Here is a 15496-nt window from a genome sequence, read left to right as displayed (position 1 = left end):
ACCCTCTGCAAAGCTTCCATAGCTACAGTCCCAGGAAACAATCATACCCTCCTCCTCTAATCAGCACCTGCTACCTGTGAGGGTACCTGTGGGCTTAAAAATAACAATCCCTTCCCGTTTAGACATCACTTACTTGATTAAACATTTCTGGGTTTATTAGATCAGAACCTCTTCATGACAACCCAATGAGGTAGGCGGAGAAGAGATTACAATCCCCATGGTATATGTGTTTGTATTCAGAAATGAAGCTCAGAGAGGAAATGTGTCAAGCCCAGTGGTTCCCAAGGTGCAGCACATGCCCCACAGGGGGGCAATTAGATTTTAAGTGGAGGCAATTCTAGAATGAGTTAACAGTGAATTTTTTGCATTTCTTATGGTTCTAGGGGGCCTCATCTATAGCATATCCTATATAATAAAAGGCTAATATGCAAATGACTGAATGGTGGAATGACCAGTCACTATGATGCACACTGACCACCAAGGGGCAGACACTCAATGCAGGAGCTGCCTCTGGTGGTCAGTGTGCTTCCACAGGGGGAGCTCCACTCAGCCAGAAGCCAAAAGCAGCGGCAGTGGTGGGAGCCTCTCCCGCCTCTGTGGCAATACTAAGGATGTCTGACTGATGGCTTAGTGGGCCTGTCAGTTGGACATCCCCCCAGGGCTCCTGGACTGCAAGAGGGAGCAGGCCAGGCTGAGGGACTCCCCCAAAGTGCACAAATTTCATGCACCAGACCTCTAGTTTTATATAAGAGACTTGGACAACAGCAGATTTTAGTATGGGGGTCCTGGAACCAATCCCCCACAGACACAAAGGAGGACTTAAGAACTTATATGCATATATGCATAGCCCATGAACACAGGCAATAGTGTGGTGAAGGCCTGGAGTGGAGCAGGAGCCAGGTAGAGGGGGGAAAGGGGGGATAATTGGGAACATCTGTAATTCTCTCAACAATAAAAATAAATTTTAAAAAATTATATGCAGAATTATCACTGCATGGGCTCAGTACCCATAACCACCTAGATGTTTAAGGTCAACTGTATTTACAAATTGAATCCTGATAAAGGCTATGCGGTATGCAAACTAAAAATTCACACACATCCCTCTTGATGTCATATTACTGGTGCACATGACGTTTCAAAGCTTGATACTTCTTGGTGCATAATTATTCAAATTTTCTCCATATACAAACACCACACCTTGTTGTCAATAAATAATTCCACTTTAATGGTAAAGTAATAATTTAGACAGATACAGGGTGCACATTTGCAAAAAAATATATGCAAGCTGGTTTACAAGCTAAAGGAACAATAAACCAATAGAAAATACATCATCCAGTTAAGTCCATTGACACTAAGTACTTATTGTTGGGGCTTTACAAAGACTACAAAACTTTTCAGATGATTTATTTCACTGTTTCTGCCTATTTACATGATATGTTACATCAAAAATGTACAAAATATAAAATGTATACAGACAAATGCTTCACAAACTAGTTTAAGTTGTAAACTAGGTGGACCTACTGGGATGTATTGCAGGAATTTGTTTATGATCATGTTTGGACTGTGTTTCTCAAAATGGCAGGGAAAGATTAGCAATTTCCTTAGGTCACGTATGATACGAGGGTAACTAGTCACTCATCCAGCTACATATATCGATGTTTCACAACGGATTTGATCCACATTTGGGGTTTCAACGTCAGGGTGACAACTCTCTGTGCATAAATGCAGCTCCAATTTCCCTTAGGGCAATAGCACCTTGTGGAACCTACAGATTCGGTGACACTCTGAAAACTGCACAGACGGCTACTGTTGTTATTGTTCTAGAGCAACTGACCCACGGTGGTCGCAGAGAGTAGCACCAATTACACGTCCTGAAAGAAACACAGTTTCACACGCACAGAACAAGACTACACCATGGCCGAGCCCTTGGGTCTGATAGACTTAACACCTGTGCGCAGTGGTAACTTCTGCAGTGACTCCAGTCCGCTTTCACGCACTCTCTGTAAAGCCTGCCATGACAGATGCACTGTGGGGCATTTTCACTTTTCCAAAAATGCACTGGCTTCATGTACAGTTTCGAAGCATGCTCACGCTAGCACTGACAGCTCCTGCATAGTCATAACAACTGTAAATACAGGACAAACACACCAGGTAATAACAGCTTTGAGGGTTTGCATTCTGTTATTTGTTTGCAACGTACAGGAAATCTCAGTAAGTGAAACACCTCTTAACACCAACAGGATAAAATACAATTTTGTGTGTGTTCGTTTTGATTTGTGCAAGTTTTAAAAATTATTATTTACAATACCTACCCAGTAGACTGTGCAAATCTAACCTTTTACAGTATCCACGCCTCCTCTTCCACAGTGATGTCACTGCTCAGTGTTCTAGAATGCCGACTTTCTCATGTACACCAATAGCAATCGAAACAACATGCTGAAAAAACTAATAATAATAATAATAATAATAATAATAAAGAATGGGGGGGGGAGCCAAATAGTTGTGCTCATGCTGTATCTAGTGCTTCCAGCTCTGCTGGGAAGGAATTCAAAATCTCCCACCTCCAGAAACTCTCTCACCTGGAACCGGATGGAATTTAGCCACATGTCTTAGCTTTTAAGTGATGGTTGGAGAGGGTCTCTGGGTTACATGGATACTTGAGGATAGGCAAAGCAATCTAGTCACAAGGAAAAAATACTGATCTTTCTCCTATCCATTTCTTAGAAAAACAAAAAGAGCTCTAGAGATGAGGCTACTGTGTTAACTGCTGTTGCTTGGTTGCAAATGAAAGACAGTGGGAATTACCAATGGTTTAGGACTTAAACTGTTGTAGAAATCTGTTTTAAGGCAGCGAGACAGCACCATAGGAAATGTTCCTTCTTTCACTGAAAAGGCTCAAACAAATAAAGCCCTAAGCAAGCCTTTTGTCAGTGTTGACGAATAATTGGTATAAAACTCTTGTTAAGGGGGTGGGCAGGTGGCTTAAAAAGACCCCAGTGGTAAAAACAACCTTATAAAACCGGTGACTCAGATACTGACAGTTGGTGGAGCACGTCACGAGGACATGAGCTCAGGAATTAGTTGGCACCTCTCCAGCTGGGCCACGGTAGTGCTTTTCTGGTGGTTGCACAATTCCGTTTGTGCTTACGGGGGACTGGCCTCTCGGCCTGGTTTTGGAATGGGGTGAGCGCACAACACACACACACTACTGGAGCCCTGTGGCCAGCACCATGTGGCATGAAGGAGGCTGGATGGGTCAGAAGAATGAACCCTGCTTGGGGAGGACCGTTTGCCAGAGGAAACGAAATGAAGGGACAAAAAAAGGTCTGTATTGTAAACGTTTAAAGAGGAAAAACACTAAGTCCAGTTTGGCTATCCCATGTGCAATCTATTCAGTTGCCCTATTGTTAGGGTCCCTTCCAGTTGAGTAAGGGAGTCTTACATCACTCCACAGATATAAAAAGGCCTAGAAATAAAAGAAGGTGAAGCTTCCATTTCAATTTAGCATCTTGGCGGTTCAGACTTAGTTCTGCTGCCTCCTTGGAGACCATGACTCTGGGGCAGGACCCTTGGTAGGTGCTTTCATACTGGCAGTGGTTTTAGTGAAAATACCTTACTTTTTAAACATGTTTAAAAAGCATAGTCTTTCCCCGCAACTTTTTTCAGAGGGTAGATTCAAGAGCCGAATCCAAATTGTCTTCATGGTGGCTGGTGCTATCGCTGTCGAAGCTTTGTGTACCGGAGTAATTGGCTGCTTCTTGGAGTTTCATTAGCATATTCATCTGAAGAAAAGAAAAAGAGACATCGGATGCAGGCAATGACGCATTGAGGAAGCCAGCCCCATAAAATATGAGGCCCCGAGCCATACAGAGGAACTGTCTCATCCCACCCAAGTGAAACGGGAAAACGATTTTAGATTTACTCGTTGCCCCTGGCTCCTACACTATCTCTCCCAAATAGGACTACAACACCAAACCGTAAGGACAAAATAAAGCCTCGAGATCACTCTTTTATTCGGGGTTGTGAATGAATCCTGCTCCAGCAGGGAGGCTGGGAAGGAAACTGTATCACAGCTGGACATCTGGGCTCATGGCTGGAGAGCGTGCCAAGCTTCCCAGCTTTTTGGCTGGGAGAAGCAGAAAGCACTGAATGGCAACTGAAAGTCGTGAGTGCTCCTACACACACAGACGCACACGCAGGCAGGCTCGCACACGCGGTCCCGAGAGAAGGAGGGGGCGGCGTGGAGTGGAGCCAGCTGCTGCACGCAGCACACCATCTGCTGCAGAGGGCCGGCCTCCGGAGGAGGTGACTGAAGGAAGCAGACCATGAGTGTTTGAAGAGGGAGGAGGAAACAATCACTGTCAAGTTTCTGTTGTTGAGTTTCTGGCTGAAATATGATTGATCTATCACTGACAACAAAAACCACCTTCTGGAACAGTAGCGGCTGTCCCGAGTCTCCCAGCCATACAGGACAATGGCAATATTTGTTCCAGTAAAAGGGACAGAGGCGGGAAGGCACCCGGGGAGAAAGTCAGGTAGCATTTTCATGCATTACAAAATGAAAGGCAGCCACCTTGCTTGGCTTTCCATGGATCTTCAAATCCTTTGTTAGAGAGGGAAGTAAGAAGAAAGATTGTTTACAAGCGAATTGTAGAGAAGCAGTTCAACGAAGCATAGAGAAATTGGCACATGTCTTCAGGAGGTAGTGGACTTGTTTTCTAATCAAGGGTTTCTATGAATTATAAGAATCTTTATATTATTTAATGCATACTCATTTTTATTAACTTATAAAATCATCAAAGTTGTTCTTTTTTTCTCAACATAGAGAAATAGGCAATCTGATCCCATAGAAAGCTAAAAAGGAATTCTGTAGTCATATGTTAGGCTATGACTGCTGTGTGCTCCGTGTAAAATGTGTGTTCAGCAACAATTCCTTTCTGACAAAAAGGCGACAGTTATAGCATATTTGATGTTATTTTAATATTCTTCAGGAAAATAGTTTTCAATATAATTTTTGGTCTAACTCTGAATTTATTAAATAAGCTACATAAAAATATGAAAGCAAAGTAGTTGGTGATAACCTCTTGAACTCAGGAAGCCAAAAAGCCAAAATGTCTCCATCAACACAGTTTTTTCTCTCTCCCTCTCTCTCCATCTCTTTCTCTGTCTGTCTCACACACACTCCCTGACCTTCCTGCACATCATATCCCCTCCTTTCTTTCCTTGGTCCATTCCTCCCCTGTTAGTAGATGGCTCGCTCTGTGTTCAAGCACCTGGGGAAGAGGATTTGTACAACAGATCTCTGTTTTGAGCACCCTCCTAATTTATTAAGAATAGAAATAGTTAATGAGGTCTGTTTGAAGGGTCATAAAGCCATCTTAGTCACAAATGTTTGAAATCACTCCAATGCTTTAATTCCTCCTGCCCTCTTTGTTCTAATCCCACTGATCCCATATAATAAAAGCCTAATATGCAAATTGTTTGACTGGGTGTCTGACCTGGAGTTTGACCACTCACTATGACATGCGCTGACCACTAGGGGCGCTGCGAAACAAGGCGGGCGTCAGCAACACGACACCGGCAATGGGCGGCAGTGGAGACGCTGCTGACCCCGATGGGCCCCGATGAGAGAGGGACCACGGTGGGATGGTGGAGCAGGTGAGCGGATGGTGCCAGACCATGGCGGGGTGTCAGATGGGGCTGCAAGGATGGGGGCTCGAGCTGGGGCTGTGAGTCTGGGGGTGCGAGCTGGGGCCCGATCCCCGCAGGCCACCCTGAGGGACCCCACCCATGCACCAATTCAATCACCGGGCCTCTAGTTTGTATATAGTTTCCTAAACTCATCGTTTTTATTATACTGTTCCACAATGTTTCACCTGCTGTATCCTTAATTTGAATATCCTCTGTCCAACCACATGATGAACTTCTATTCATCCCTGCAGACCTAGCTCAAGCATCTCCTCTTTGAAGCTTTCTCCTAGTCGAAACTTCCTCAAAGGACTTACAACTTTATATAGCATGCACTTCTATCACTATTTTACTGTAATTTAGATAGATAGATGGACTGTGAGCTTCCTGAGATAAAAAAATGATAGCTCATTGATCCTCTGATCATCAAGGCTTAGCCCCAAGTACATACTTATCACATATTAACAATTGTAGAATGAATAAGCTTGTTGATAACTAACACACATTATATTTTATTTTATTTTATTTTTTTTTTCTTTTTATATTTCTTTATTGGTTTCAGAGAGGAAGGGAGAAGGAGAGAGAAAGAGAGATAGAAACATCAATGATGAGAGAGAATCATTGATTGGTTGCCTCCTGCACGCACCCCACTGGAGATTGAGCCCGCAACCCAGGCATGTGCCCTTGGCTGGAATCGAACCTGGGACCCTTCAGTCCGCAGGCTGACGCTCTATCCACTGAGCCAAGCCGGCTAGGGCCACACATTATATTTTAAAAAATACAGTGAGCTATGCCAAAAACCTGCATCTTTGTTTGGATTGAAAAAAATACTTCTGACATTAAATAGCAGATTTTCCCCTAACATTTGATTTAAATTGGACTGCAAATATATTTTTATCCTACATTAATAATTATAGAAATATAGAGAAAAAAATATTTACTTTTGTACAAGAATGTGCCTGATTCAAAGAATTATTTTTAGATGATAAGTCCTTTGCCTTGTAACATGTCCTATATCATAACCCCTCGATTATTCAGATTCTTAACAGTTTAGGAATCAGGGTATTTTTTACCCCAATTTTCACTCAGAATGGGAGATCCTGGATCTCTTTTCCATATACCAGACAGGAGCATTCAGAGCCAGGGAAAAGAGTGTTAATGGAATTAGCTGAAGTCGAGGACATCCCCTAGGGGTCCCATGCTCTACAGAGTAACTCTGAAAATAAACTTTAAAAACACTTCTCCTTATCTGAAACAGACACAGAACATGAAAATGTAAGGGTAGAATGAAATTTATAAAAATTCATGTGAAATAACCCATTATTTGTGCCCTAGGGCTTATATTTACTCTATTAAATTTTAACCATTCTGTCAGCAATTATTTAGTGTATAATCACAATTATGCGAGATTCAAATCAATTCCGCCACTACTGTTAACTTATGTATAAGCTAAAGGGTCAGGTCCCTTTTATATAAATGTGAGCCCAGGTCCTTACGTAGTAAATAGTTTAGGTCAAAAGTCCTAAATAGGAGAGCCCTGAACTTCAGAAAGTCTAGTATATACTTCTGTGACATTATAGAATTCTTTGAAATTTTATGCAAAAGTTTGTGTGTGTATGCATCTTATTGGGAAAAGGATCTTGAAAATTTATCAGATTGTTCAAATGTAACACCCAAAACATTAATAATGATAAACTGAAATGATGATGATATATATGTGTAGGGGTTGTTAGTGTAAGTGCTCCATAAATATCAAGTCATTTTATGTGTTTGGATATATAGTTATAGATTATGATTTTAACAATTCCCTTTTTATTTGTTTTAAGTAATGTAATGGTCTTTATTTCATTATGTTTTCTTTTTGTACTGGTATGGATGTCCAATAATCTCTTTAGTCATAGAATGGTAATCCAACAAACACATTACGTTTAATATCATTCTATAGAAAATCATCTAGAATAAAAAATAAATACATAAAAATAAAGTCTTTTCCTAATAATACCATGTACTTAATATCTTCAGAGTATTCATACTTTGGAGTTTTACCAACTTTTGTTAAGCAATCCACAATTGTAAATTGAATAAGGCAGTGAGAATAACATCCCTTTGATTTCTAAGTTAGTTTATTCTTTACTGAAGGCAACAGAAAACGAATTTTAAATTTAGTCAGACTAGAAGATATATGTAAAACTAGAGGCCCAGTGCATGAATTTGTGCATGGGTGGGGTTCGGTCAGCGGGAGGGGATGTGGAGGGAGGGCTCGAGGAAGGTTGGCCAGTCCCGCCCTCAAAGGGAGGGCTGATGGGGACAGGGCTGGCCTTGGGGAGGGGCTTTAGGAGATTTAGGAGGGCCAATCAGGGCCCCGATCAGGCTGGTTGGCCAGTCATTCAGTCTTTCTGGTCACTTGGCTTTTATATATATAGATATTCTTTAGTTCTCCAAGGGTAGATTATATTATTTTATTTTTGTTTCTTATTTAAGAACAAAATTCAATTTTTTTTAAATACCAAGTGAATTTAGTCATGCAATCTAAAAATTTAATCATATTTTTATAAAGTTTTATGCATAACAAGAGAAAATTATGGTCATAAAGTTCATCCTGCTTTCAGTGTTTCTTGATTATTTTTAAGCATACACGTTTGGTCTTTTGTTTTAAGAAATTCAGCCAATGAAAGTGGGCCAAAGGAAAAATAGTTAAAACTGAGTATCAATTTCAGAACAATCCCAAATATTACCCAAGACAATTATTGTCTTTGATGTAAATGACTAAATACTAATGACTACACACTGTCATCACGATTTTATAGGAAGAATCATACATCAGCTTCTTACCAGGGGATCCCCCTCTGTATCAGTCTGTGGAATGTGCTTTGAGGTTGTGGCTTCCTTAGTGGAGATGCAACCCTCATACCCAACATCTTCTGGTCGCAACTGAAGTAATGCTGGGCCCTCCTGAGGCAGAGATGCTGAGCTCCATGGGTAGGTATCAAGCACCCACTTTGAGGGATCTTCCCAAGGTGCCCGTTTCCCATACATCTAAAAGGGGATCACATACTTAGCACATATGAAATGAAACTCAGAGGGAAGGTGGGGGTGGGTGGGGAGAGATTAAGCAAAGAACTTTTATGCATATATGCATAACCCATGGAACAGACAATAGTGTGGTAAAGGCCTGGTGGGAGATGGGTGCAGGGTGGAGGGAGGCAATAGGGAAAAAGGGGGACATCTGTAATACATTCAACAATAAAGACACATTTTAAAAATAGCAATAAAAATTAAAAATAATAAATAAAATGCATTTCTATTTAGTAAAAAAGGTGACTACTAATTGAGTGATTCCTTTGCACACTGAGTTTTTATGGGCCTTTCAAGGGAATTACTGTGCACATACAATTTGTCATACTGTAAACATATAGCTGTCTACATAGCTCCGTAGATCACTTTAAATTTGAAGGCTAGACAAAATTAAGCTAAATATAGGGGAGAGATGATCAGCATTTGGGGAAGAGTGTGAGGGAGGTTTATTTTCACATGTTGAAATGACTACCCACATTTATCTTTTTAAAAAATATGTTTTTATTGATTTCAGAGAGAGGAAGGGAGAGGGAGAGAGATAGAAAATTGATGAGAGAGAAACATCAAATGGCTTCCTCCTACATGCCCCCTACTGGGGATTGAGCCTGCAACCCAGACTGGGAATGGAATTGGTGACCTCTTGGTTCATGGGTCAATGCTCAACCACTGAGCCACACCATCCAGGCATACCACATTTGTCTTTTTTAGTAATTTTACAAACCAAAAAAAAACAACCCTCAAAGTTGAGAAAGAAAAGTTCCAGTTATGGAGAATTGAATAAAGCTATGCTAGACACTGAGTAGAGCTCTCTACTAAAGTGTACTTTGGAAAGATGATTAATAAAAGAAAAGAGACTTCTTTTTCTCTGTTTAACTCAACGTTACTGAGAGAATAAGAATACTTCCTCTCTGATTAGCTGGTTTGGCTCAGTGGATAGAGTGTCGGCCTTTGGACTGAAGGGTCCAGGTTTGATTCTGATCAAGGGCACATGCCCGGGTTGTGGGCTTGATCCCCCAATAGGAGGTGTGCAGGAGGCAGCCAATCGATGATTCTCTCTCATCATTGATGTTTCTATTTCTCTCTCTCCCTCTCCCTTCCTCTCTAAAATCAATAAAAATATTAAAAAAAGAATACTTTCTCTGATAACCATTTTCTTTAGATTAACTTCATCTAATAATCTCATTGTTTCCTGTAAAAACTCTTTTTAGATGTTTACTTATGAGGTCACTACTAAAAAAGGAAAACAAAATGGGAAACAAAAGCATCACCTTTGTGAGGACACATATGGAGGGAATAGTCAATAATAAAACGGTGATAAAACCTGGCTAAAGTACTGGCACTGGAGTAGAAGAGAGAAGATGAATTCGAGATGTTAAAAACCCTACTTGGCAGGGCACACTGAGGAGACTGTAAAAATATGTAAGGCCACATGGGGAGAGAGAGAAAAGTTGCAGTTAAGAGAGCAGTAATGTGGGTACACCAGTTCTCTAATTTCCTTCCAATCTCCCCATGATGTGCTTTCTTGAGGCCAATCCTGGTTACCAGGTATATATTTGGTCCCAGATGGCATACTCTGGGCTGTTCTGTGTGACTTGTTGTGGTTCAATAAGACAAAACAATATGGTAAACAATGAAACCTTGGAATTGTCTTTTGGGTTTCTCCTGGACAAGATGTATGCAGAGTTGGTCTAACTCTGAATTTATTAAATAAGCTACATAAAAATATGAAAGCAAAGTAGTTGGTGATAACCTCTTGAACTCAGGAAGCCAAAAAGCCAAAATGTCTCCATCAACACAGTTTCTCTCTCCTCCCTCTCTCTCCGTCTCTTTCTCTGTCTGTCTCACACACACTCCCTGACCTTCCTGCACATCATATCCCCTCCTTCCTTTCCTTGGTCCATTCCTCCCCTGTTAGTAAAAAAAAAAAAAGGAACCAAGGTCCTGGTATCTGCATGTTTCCTTAGGAGATGATGGTAGGGGTAGCAATCATTAGATTTTTTTTTTAAATAGTTCTCTTGTTTTGGAGCAGTTGTTCTTTTAGTTAAAAACTTACTTTATAGAGGATATAAATATAGGCTGCTATATAACTTAAGCTAATTGAAGAAAAATGTGTAATTCTTGGAAAGCAAATGTTATAAAAAGGTTATGAAAGTCTAGAATCAACTATGCCAACCTTTTAAATAATCATTTAGGGCAGCAAAATAGGAGGTTTACCAATATAAAGGTAAACAAGCCTGATTTTGTATTTTAGAATTTAACAGATTTAAAAATAATTGAAAAAAAAGATAAATTTAAATATTCAGAATGAAAAGAACTCATCATTGACATTTCAAGAAACATAGAATCACCAGAATAAAAACCAGGATCCTCTGCATCACTGATGTTTTTCCAACTAGAACATCTGGCAGAGAGTACTCCCCATATGGTTCTTCACCAAAGCATCAGCCTTCATTTAAAAAGATATTTTTCTATTACTCTCCACTCAGAGTTTCATCTTTGCAATCAGGCTTAGTTTTCCCACGTCTTGCTCAAGGCTCTTTGCTGCAGTAGTGAGATCTAAGGAAAGGGTTCCTGACATTCCTTTCCTTCCCACTCCTCCAGAAGACATATATAGACCACTGAGGAGCATCATCTGCCAGTGGACTTCGGGCTTAGTACAGCCTTCAGCAGCAAACAGAACTGTCTACCACCACAGGGTTTTCCTTTTTCATCTTTCCCATGTGCTGGACTTTTCTCCCAAACTCCTTTCATCACAGTTGATTCAGCATTCACACTGACCTACTGTTAAACATCCACAACCACAGCAAGACACTTGAACATTTTTATCCCTTTTACAAAAATAATTTTGAAATATCTTTCAATTCTAGTTGGGAAGCTGGTATTACTTTTCTCCAAATGGAAGCTTTATAGAATTATAATTCTCAGGATAGTGTTTTATAAATAATATTGATTTAAATATTTAAAAAATACATGCACTTTAAAGAAATGAGATCTAAGCACTCTAATTGTTTTAAGGTTTTTGAATTATTGAAAAGCTTATTTTTCTTTCTATGTCTTAGCAAACACATGAAACAAGAAGCATTTCATATGTAAAAACATGGGTGGTAGCTCATTAATACTCAAAGTAGCTAGAGAACAAACAACTCATTTAAATAGTAAGTTTTAAAATGATTACTTCTAGAATATTATAGGTAAATTTTCATAAACATATTTTTGGGTATAAATGATGGAAAGTGAGAGACCCAACTTACATCTTAGGCAACATATTTGTAGAGGAATCCTGAGAAGTGATATTTTATATCCAAAAAATTAAAACTTTAGGTATAGTTTTTATTTTACTTTATTAGAGCCACTTTCTGGTTTATATTAGCTCATTTCCTTAAAATTATGAAATTAGGTTATTTAAATCTGGAGTAGAACCAATTGACCACATTTTCTGGGATCTGAGGGGTCAGAACATCCCCATAATATTTGTCACGTACATCAGAACCATCATGATAGTTCTAAATACTGCCATGCCATGCTAGTTAGATGAGGAGGACATGAAGATCAAAGAAAGTAAAATGAAAGAAAACAGATAACTAATCCTTTGGACAGTAAAACAAAGACAATACAGTATTGCAGATGACAAAATACGGAAAGCTATGTCTTAATTCTAATAACAGTTATAATAATCAAAATAATCATGCCTAAGCAAAAACTGCCTAAACCTTGGCTGAGTTATTGAAAAGAAGATTGGATTCTTCTATAATGAGTTAGGCAATTATGTGACACAAAACTTAACATTTCAACCTTGAGTTTTGTAATTCTACAGTTTCATGAAATTTCAACTCCAATTTAAGGAAATAGCAAGACTAATGGAAAAGGGATAGTATATTTTGTTGAAGAAAGAAGGTTTTCTTGTTAGTAACATGTTTTGACCTTTTAGTTAAGAGTAAATAGAAGGGCTGGCTGCAGGGCGTTAGAGAGGAATAGCAGAGATGGTGCTAAACCAACTTGTCATAGAACTGCCTTAGGACTTAAGAGCACTCTCTCAAAAACAGTACAGAATCTCACAAGTGATGTTAATGGGCTTTAAACAATAAAGCATACTAAAAACAGGGGACCTATAAACAAAGACGACTTGTTGTAAACTATATGATAAGAGAATAAATGATCAAGGTTCATGTAAACATGCCTGATTTATAAGATGTAGAGCTCTGCAATTATGGGCTACTTAATAAGAATAGTCTGAAAACACCCATGGCAATAAATTTGGCCTTAAATGTGTAGTTGTTGAAATAATTGTGCTTTCTCTTTCTCCTAAATATTTATTCTCAGAACAGGCAAAAGTATTATATACTAGATGCTCTTTAAAAGTTTACCACTATATTTATATTGTTCATGTCTTTAGTTTTCTGCATAAATACCCTGAGAAATTAATGTTTTTGCTTATAAATTAATGATTTTTTTAAGTAGTATTTCTTGGCATGGATATACCACAGTTTGTTTAACCACTTACCCACTAAAGGACATTTGAGTTGTTGTCAGTTTTGGTGATGTTAAATAATGCTGATACAAACATGTGTAGATTTTTGTGTGAACAATATATTTTCATTTATCCAGGAAAAATACCCAGAAATAAGTTGTTGGGTCGTATGAAAAATGTATGCTTAACTTTAGAGAAAGCTGTCATACTATTGTCGAGAGTGGCTGAACTATTTTGCATCCCTACCAGCCGTATGAATTTTTTTCAGTTACTCCACATTCTCCCCAGCCCTTCATATTGACAGTAAAAACACTTTTAAAGCCATTTCAATGGGTTTGTAGTGGTAGCTCACTGTGCTTTTTATTTTATTTATCTAATAACTAGCGATGTTTAGTATCTTTTCCTGTGCTTAAATTAATGATGATTTTAAAACAGTAAATAAAATTGAGTACCTGAAGACCTTCTCTTACTGCCTCCAGAATATAAGGTACCAAAGAATAGTTCCAGAGATCTATGAACCACACTCTAGAACCTTCTACATCCATGGGGCAAGAAAGGAAAAGTCGGGGACCTGAAAAGAAACAAATAACAAAATATTATTGAGAATAATTGTATTTAACAATCTAAACACACATTTAGACACAATATAGGGGGAAGTAATATATTTCTTGAGGATTCTTAGAAAATTTTAATGTTGGCAAGCTTGATTACTATTAAAGTATATTTTACTAAAGAGCAAATCTCCTTTGGACTTCCTTTTCTTTTTACATTAAAATCTTAATAAATGACATAATATATTAGAGTTAGGAGAAACCTTAAAGGTCATAATCTAATCAACCTGCCCTATTTTACAAATAATGAAAAGTGCTGAAAATGAATTTCCAAATATAAAATATGTCATTCATTTTTCTAATCTATACTGTCTTTATTGAGTATGTCTTTATGATCCATAACAATGGAAAATGGACTTTTATGCATGCAACATAAGAAGAAATATATAAAAAAAACAATGTACACCAACTACAGAGAAATAATTCAAACAATTTTGTCTTCATGAAAAATATAAAATACATGAATTAACTATAAAATATCTAAATTATCCCTAAAATCTTCTCTCACAACTATATTTGATATGCGCCATTAGCTAAAATTTGTTTTCAGCCTGATTGCCCCTAACCACTCGCCTGCCCACCTGATCATCCCTATCTGCCTCTGCCTGCCTGCCTGATTGCCCCTAACCCCCTCTGCCTGCCTGCCTGATTGCACCTAACCCCCTCTGCCTTGGCTCCCGCCTTGGTGGCTTCATCTGGAAGGATGTCCAGAAGGTCATTTGGCTGTCCAGTCTAATTAGCATATTATGCTTTTATTATTATAGATGGTTATCTGATTTTTAGAATATCTGTCTATTTTAAACTTATTCGATCTCAGTAATATCTTAGTAAACCACAATTGTCAGACAAATTGGAGATCCAAAACTTAGAAGAAGGCAAACTTTCAGAGGGAAAGAAAGAAAACAAATCTTTGGAAGCTTGAAACACATAAGCTTCACTTGTTATTTTCTACCATCCAATCTGGTCATCTTCACCATGTACTCTTAGTTCCTAGCAAATGGCATATTGCAATTTTGCAACTCACCAATGGTAACATCAGAAGAACTATGTGTTTCCAAAAAACTGTTGAGATGATGCCATGTCTTAGGAATCCAATCTATAATTTTGACTAGGTCATTATTGCGGATGTTCCTTTCAATTTCTATCTCTATTAGTTTCCTTCGAAGATATCTGCCTAAGAAGCCTTTCACTGGTTCAGTGTGGTTTGCACATAGTACCCACCTATAAAAAGAAAAAGAAAAAAGAAAATCAGAAATCTTTGCATAATTAAATTTTAAGTCCATAATAATCATCTTTCCAATATAGAGTTCCTTTGTCAATTGGTGGCCACATTTTAATAATCAAAGGGGCGAAGAGGTCTATTAGCATTAGAGCTATTATGTAACTAACTCTTCCTTTTGAGATAAAGAGAAGCTCCTGTGCCTGAGAAGTGAGTGGGAGTATCCACACGGAGCACTCTTCTGCCGGAGAATCGCAGGTCCTAAAATAGGAACTCTCTCCACACTCCTCACACTTAGGAAAAGTGCTCTGCTTTAGCTAGTGACAAAGTGAGCAGGAAAAACATTTCTTTTCTTTTCTTTTTTTTAAAGAAACACTTCTGATTACAGGTTGAGGATCCTACAAAGTCTGCTTGAGAAAGAGTGTCATACGAAGT

The 15496-nt window shown here is 38.7% G+C and overlaps 1 protein-coding gene across 6 annotated transcripts in view; it reads right to left on the bottom strand.

Annotated features, from left to right (window-relative positions):
- Positions 1-1204: 1204 nt before the first annotated feature.
- Positions 1205-15496, bottom strand: part of NAV3 (neuron navigator 3) — an 832279-nt gene continuing 817987 nt past the window's right edge. For all 6 annotated transcript variants that reach the window (XM_014531666.1, XM_005884144.2, XM_014531665.1 and 3 more), the window contains 4 exons: positions 14867-15063; positions 13684-13802; positions 8521-8724; positions 1205-3782 (listed from right to left, as the gene is read on the bottom strand). In XM_014531666.1, coding sequence (XP_014387152.1) covers positions 3663-3782; positions 8521-8724; positions 13684-13802; positions 14867-15063 — 640 coding nt within the window. In that variant the 3' untranslated portion in view covers positions 1205-3662. The remainder of the gene's footprint in view (positions 3783-8520; positions 8725-13683; positions 13803-14866; positions 15064-15496) is intronic.

Source organism: Myotis brandtii, unplaced genomic scaffold (assembly GCF_000412655.1).
Source record: "Myotis brandtii unplaced genomic scaffold, ASM41265v1 scaffold82, whole genome shotgun sequence".
Classification (NCBI taxonomy): domain Eukaryota; kingdom Metazoa; phylum Chordata; class Mammalia; order Chiroptera; family Vespertilionidae; genus Myotis; species Myotis brandtii.
Note: the sequence above shows the minus strand (reverse complement) of the source record. Positions and strands in the feature narration are given on the sequence as shown.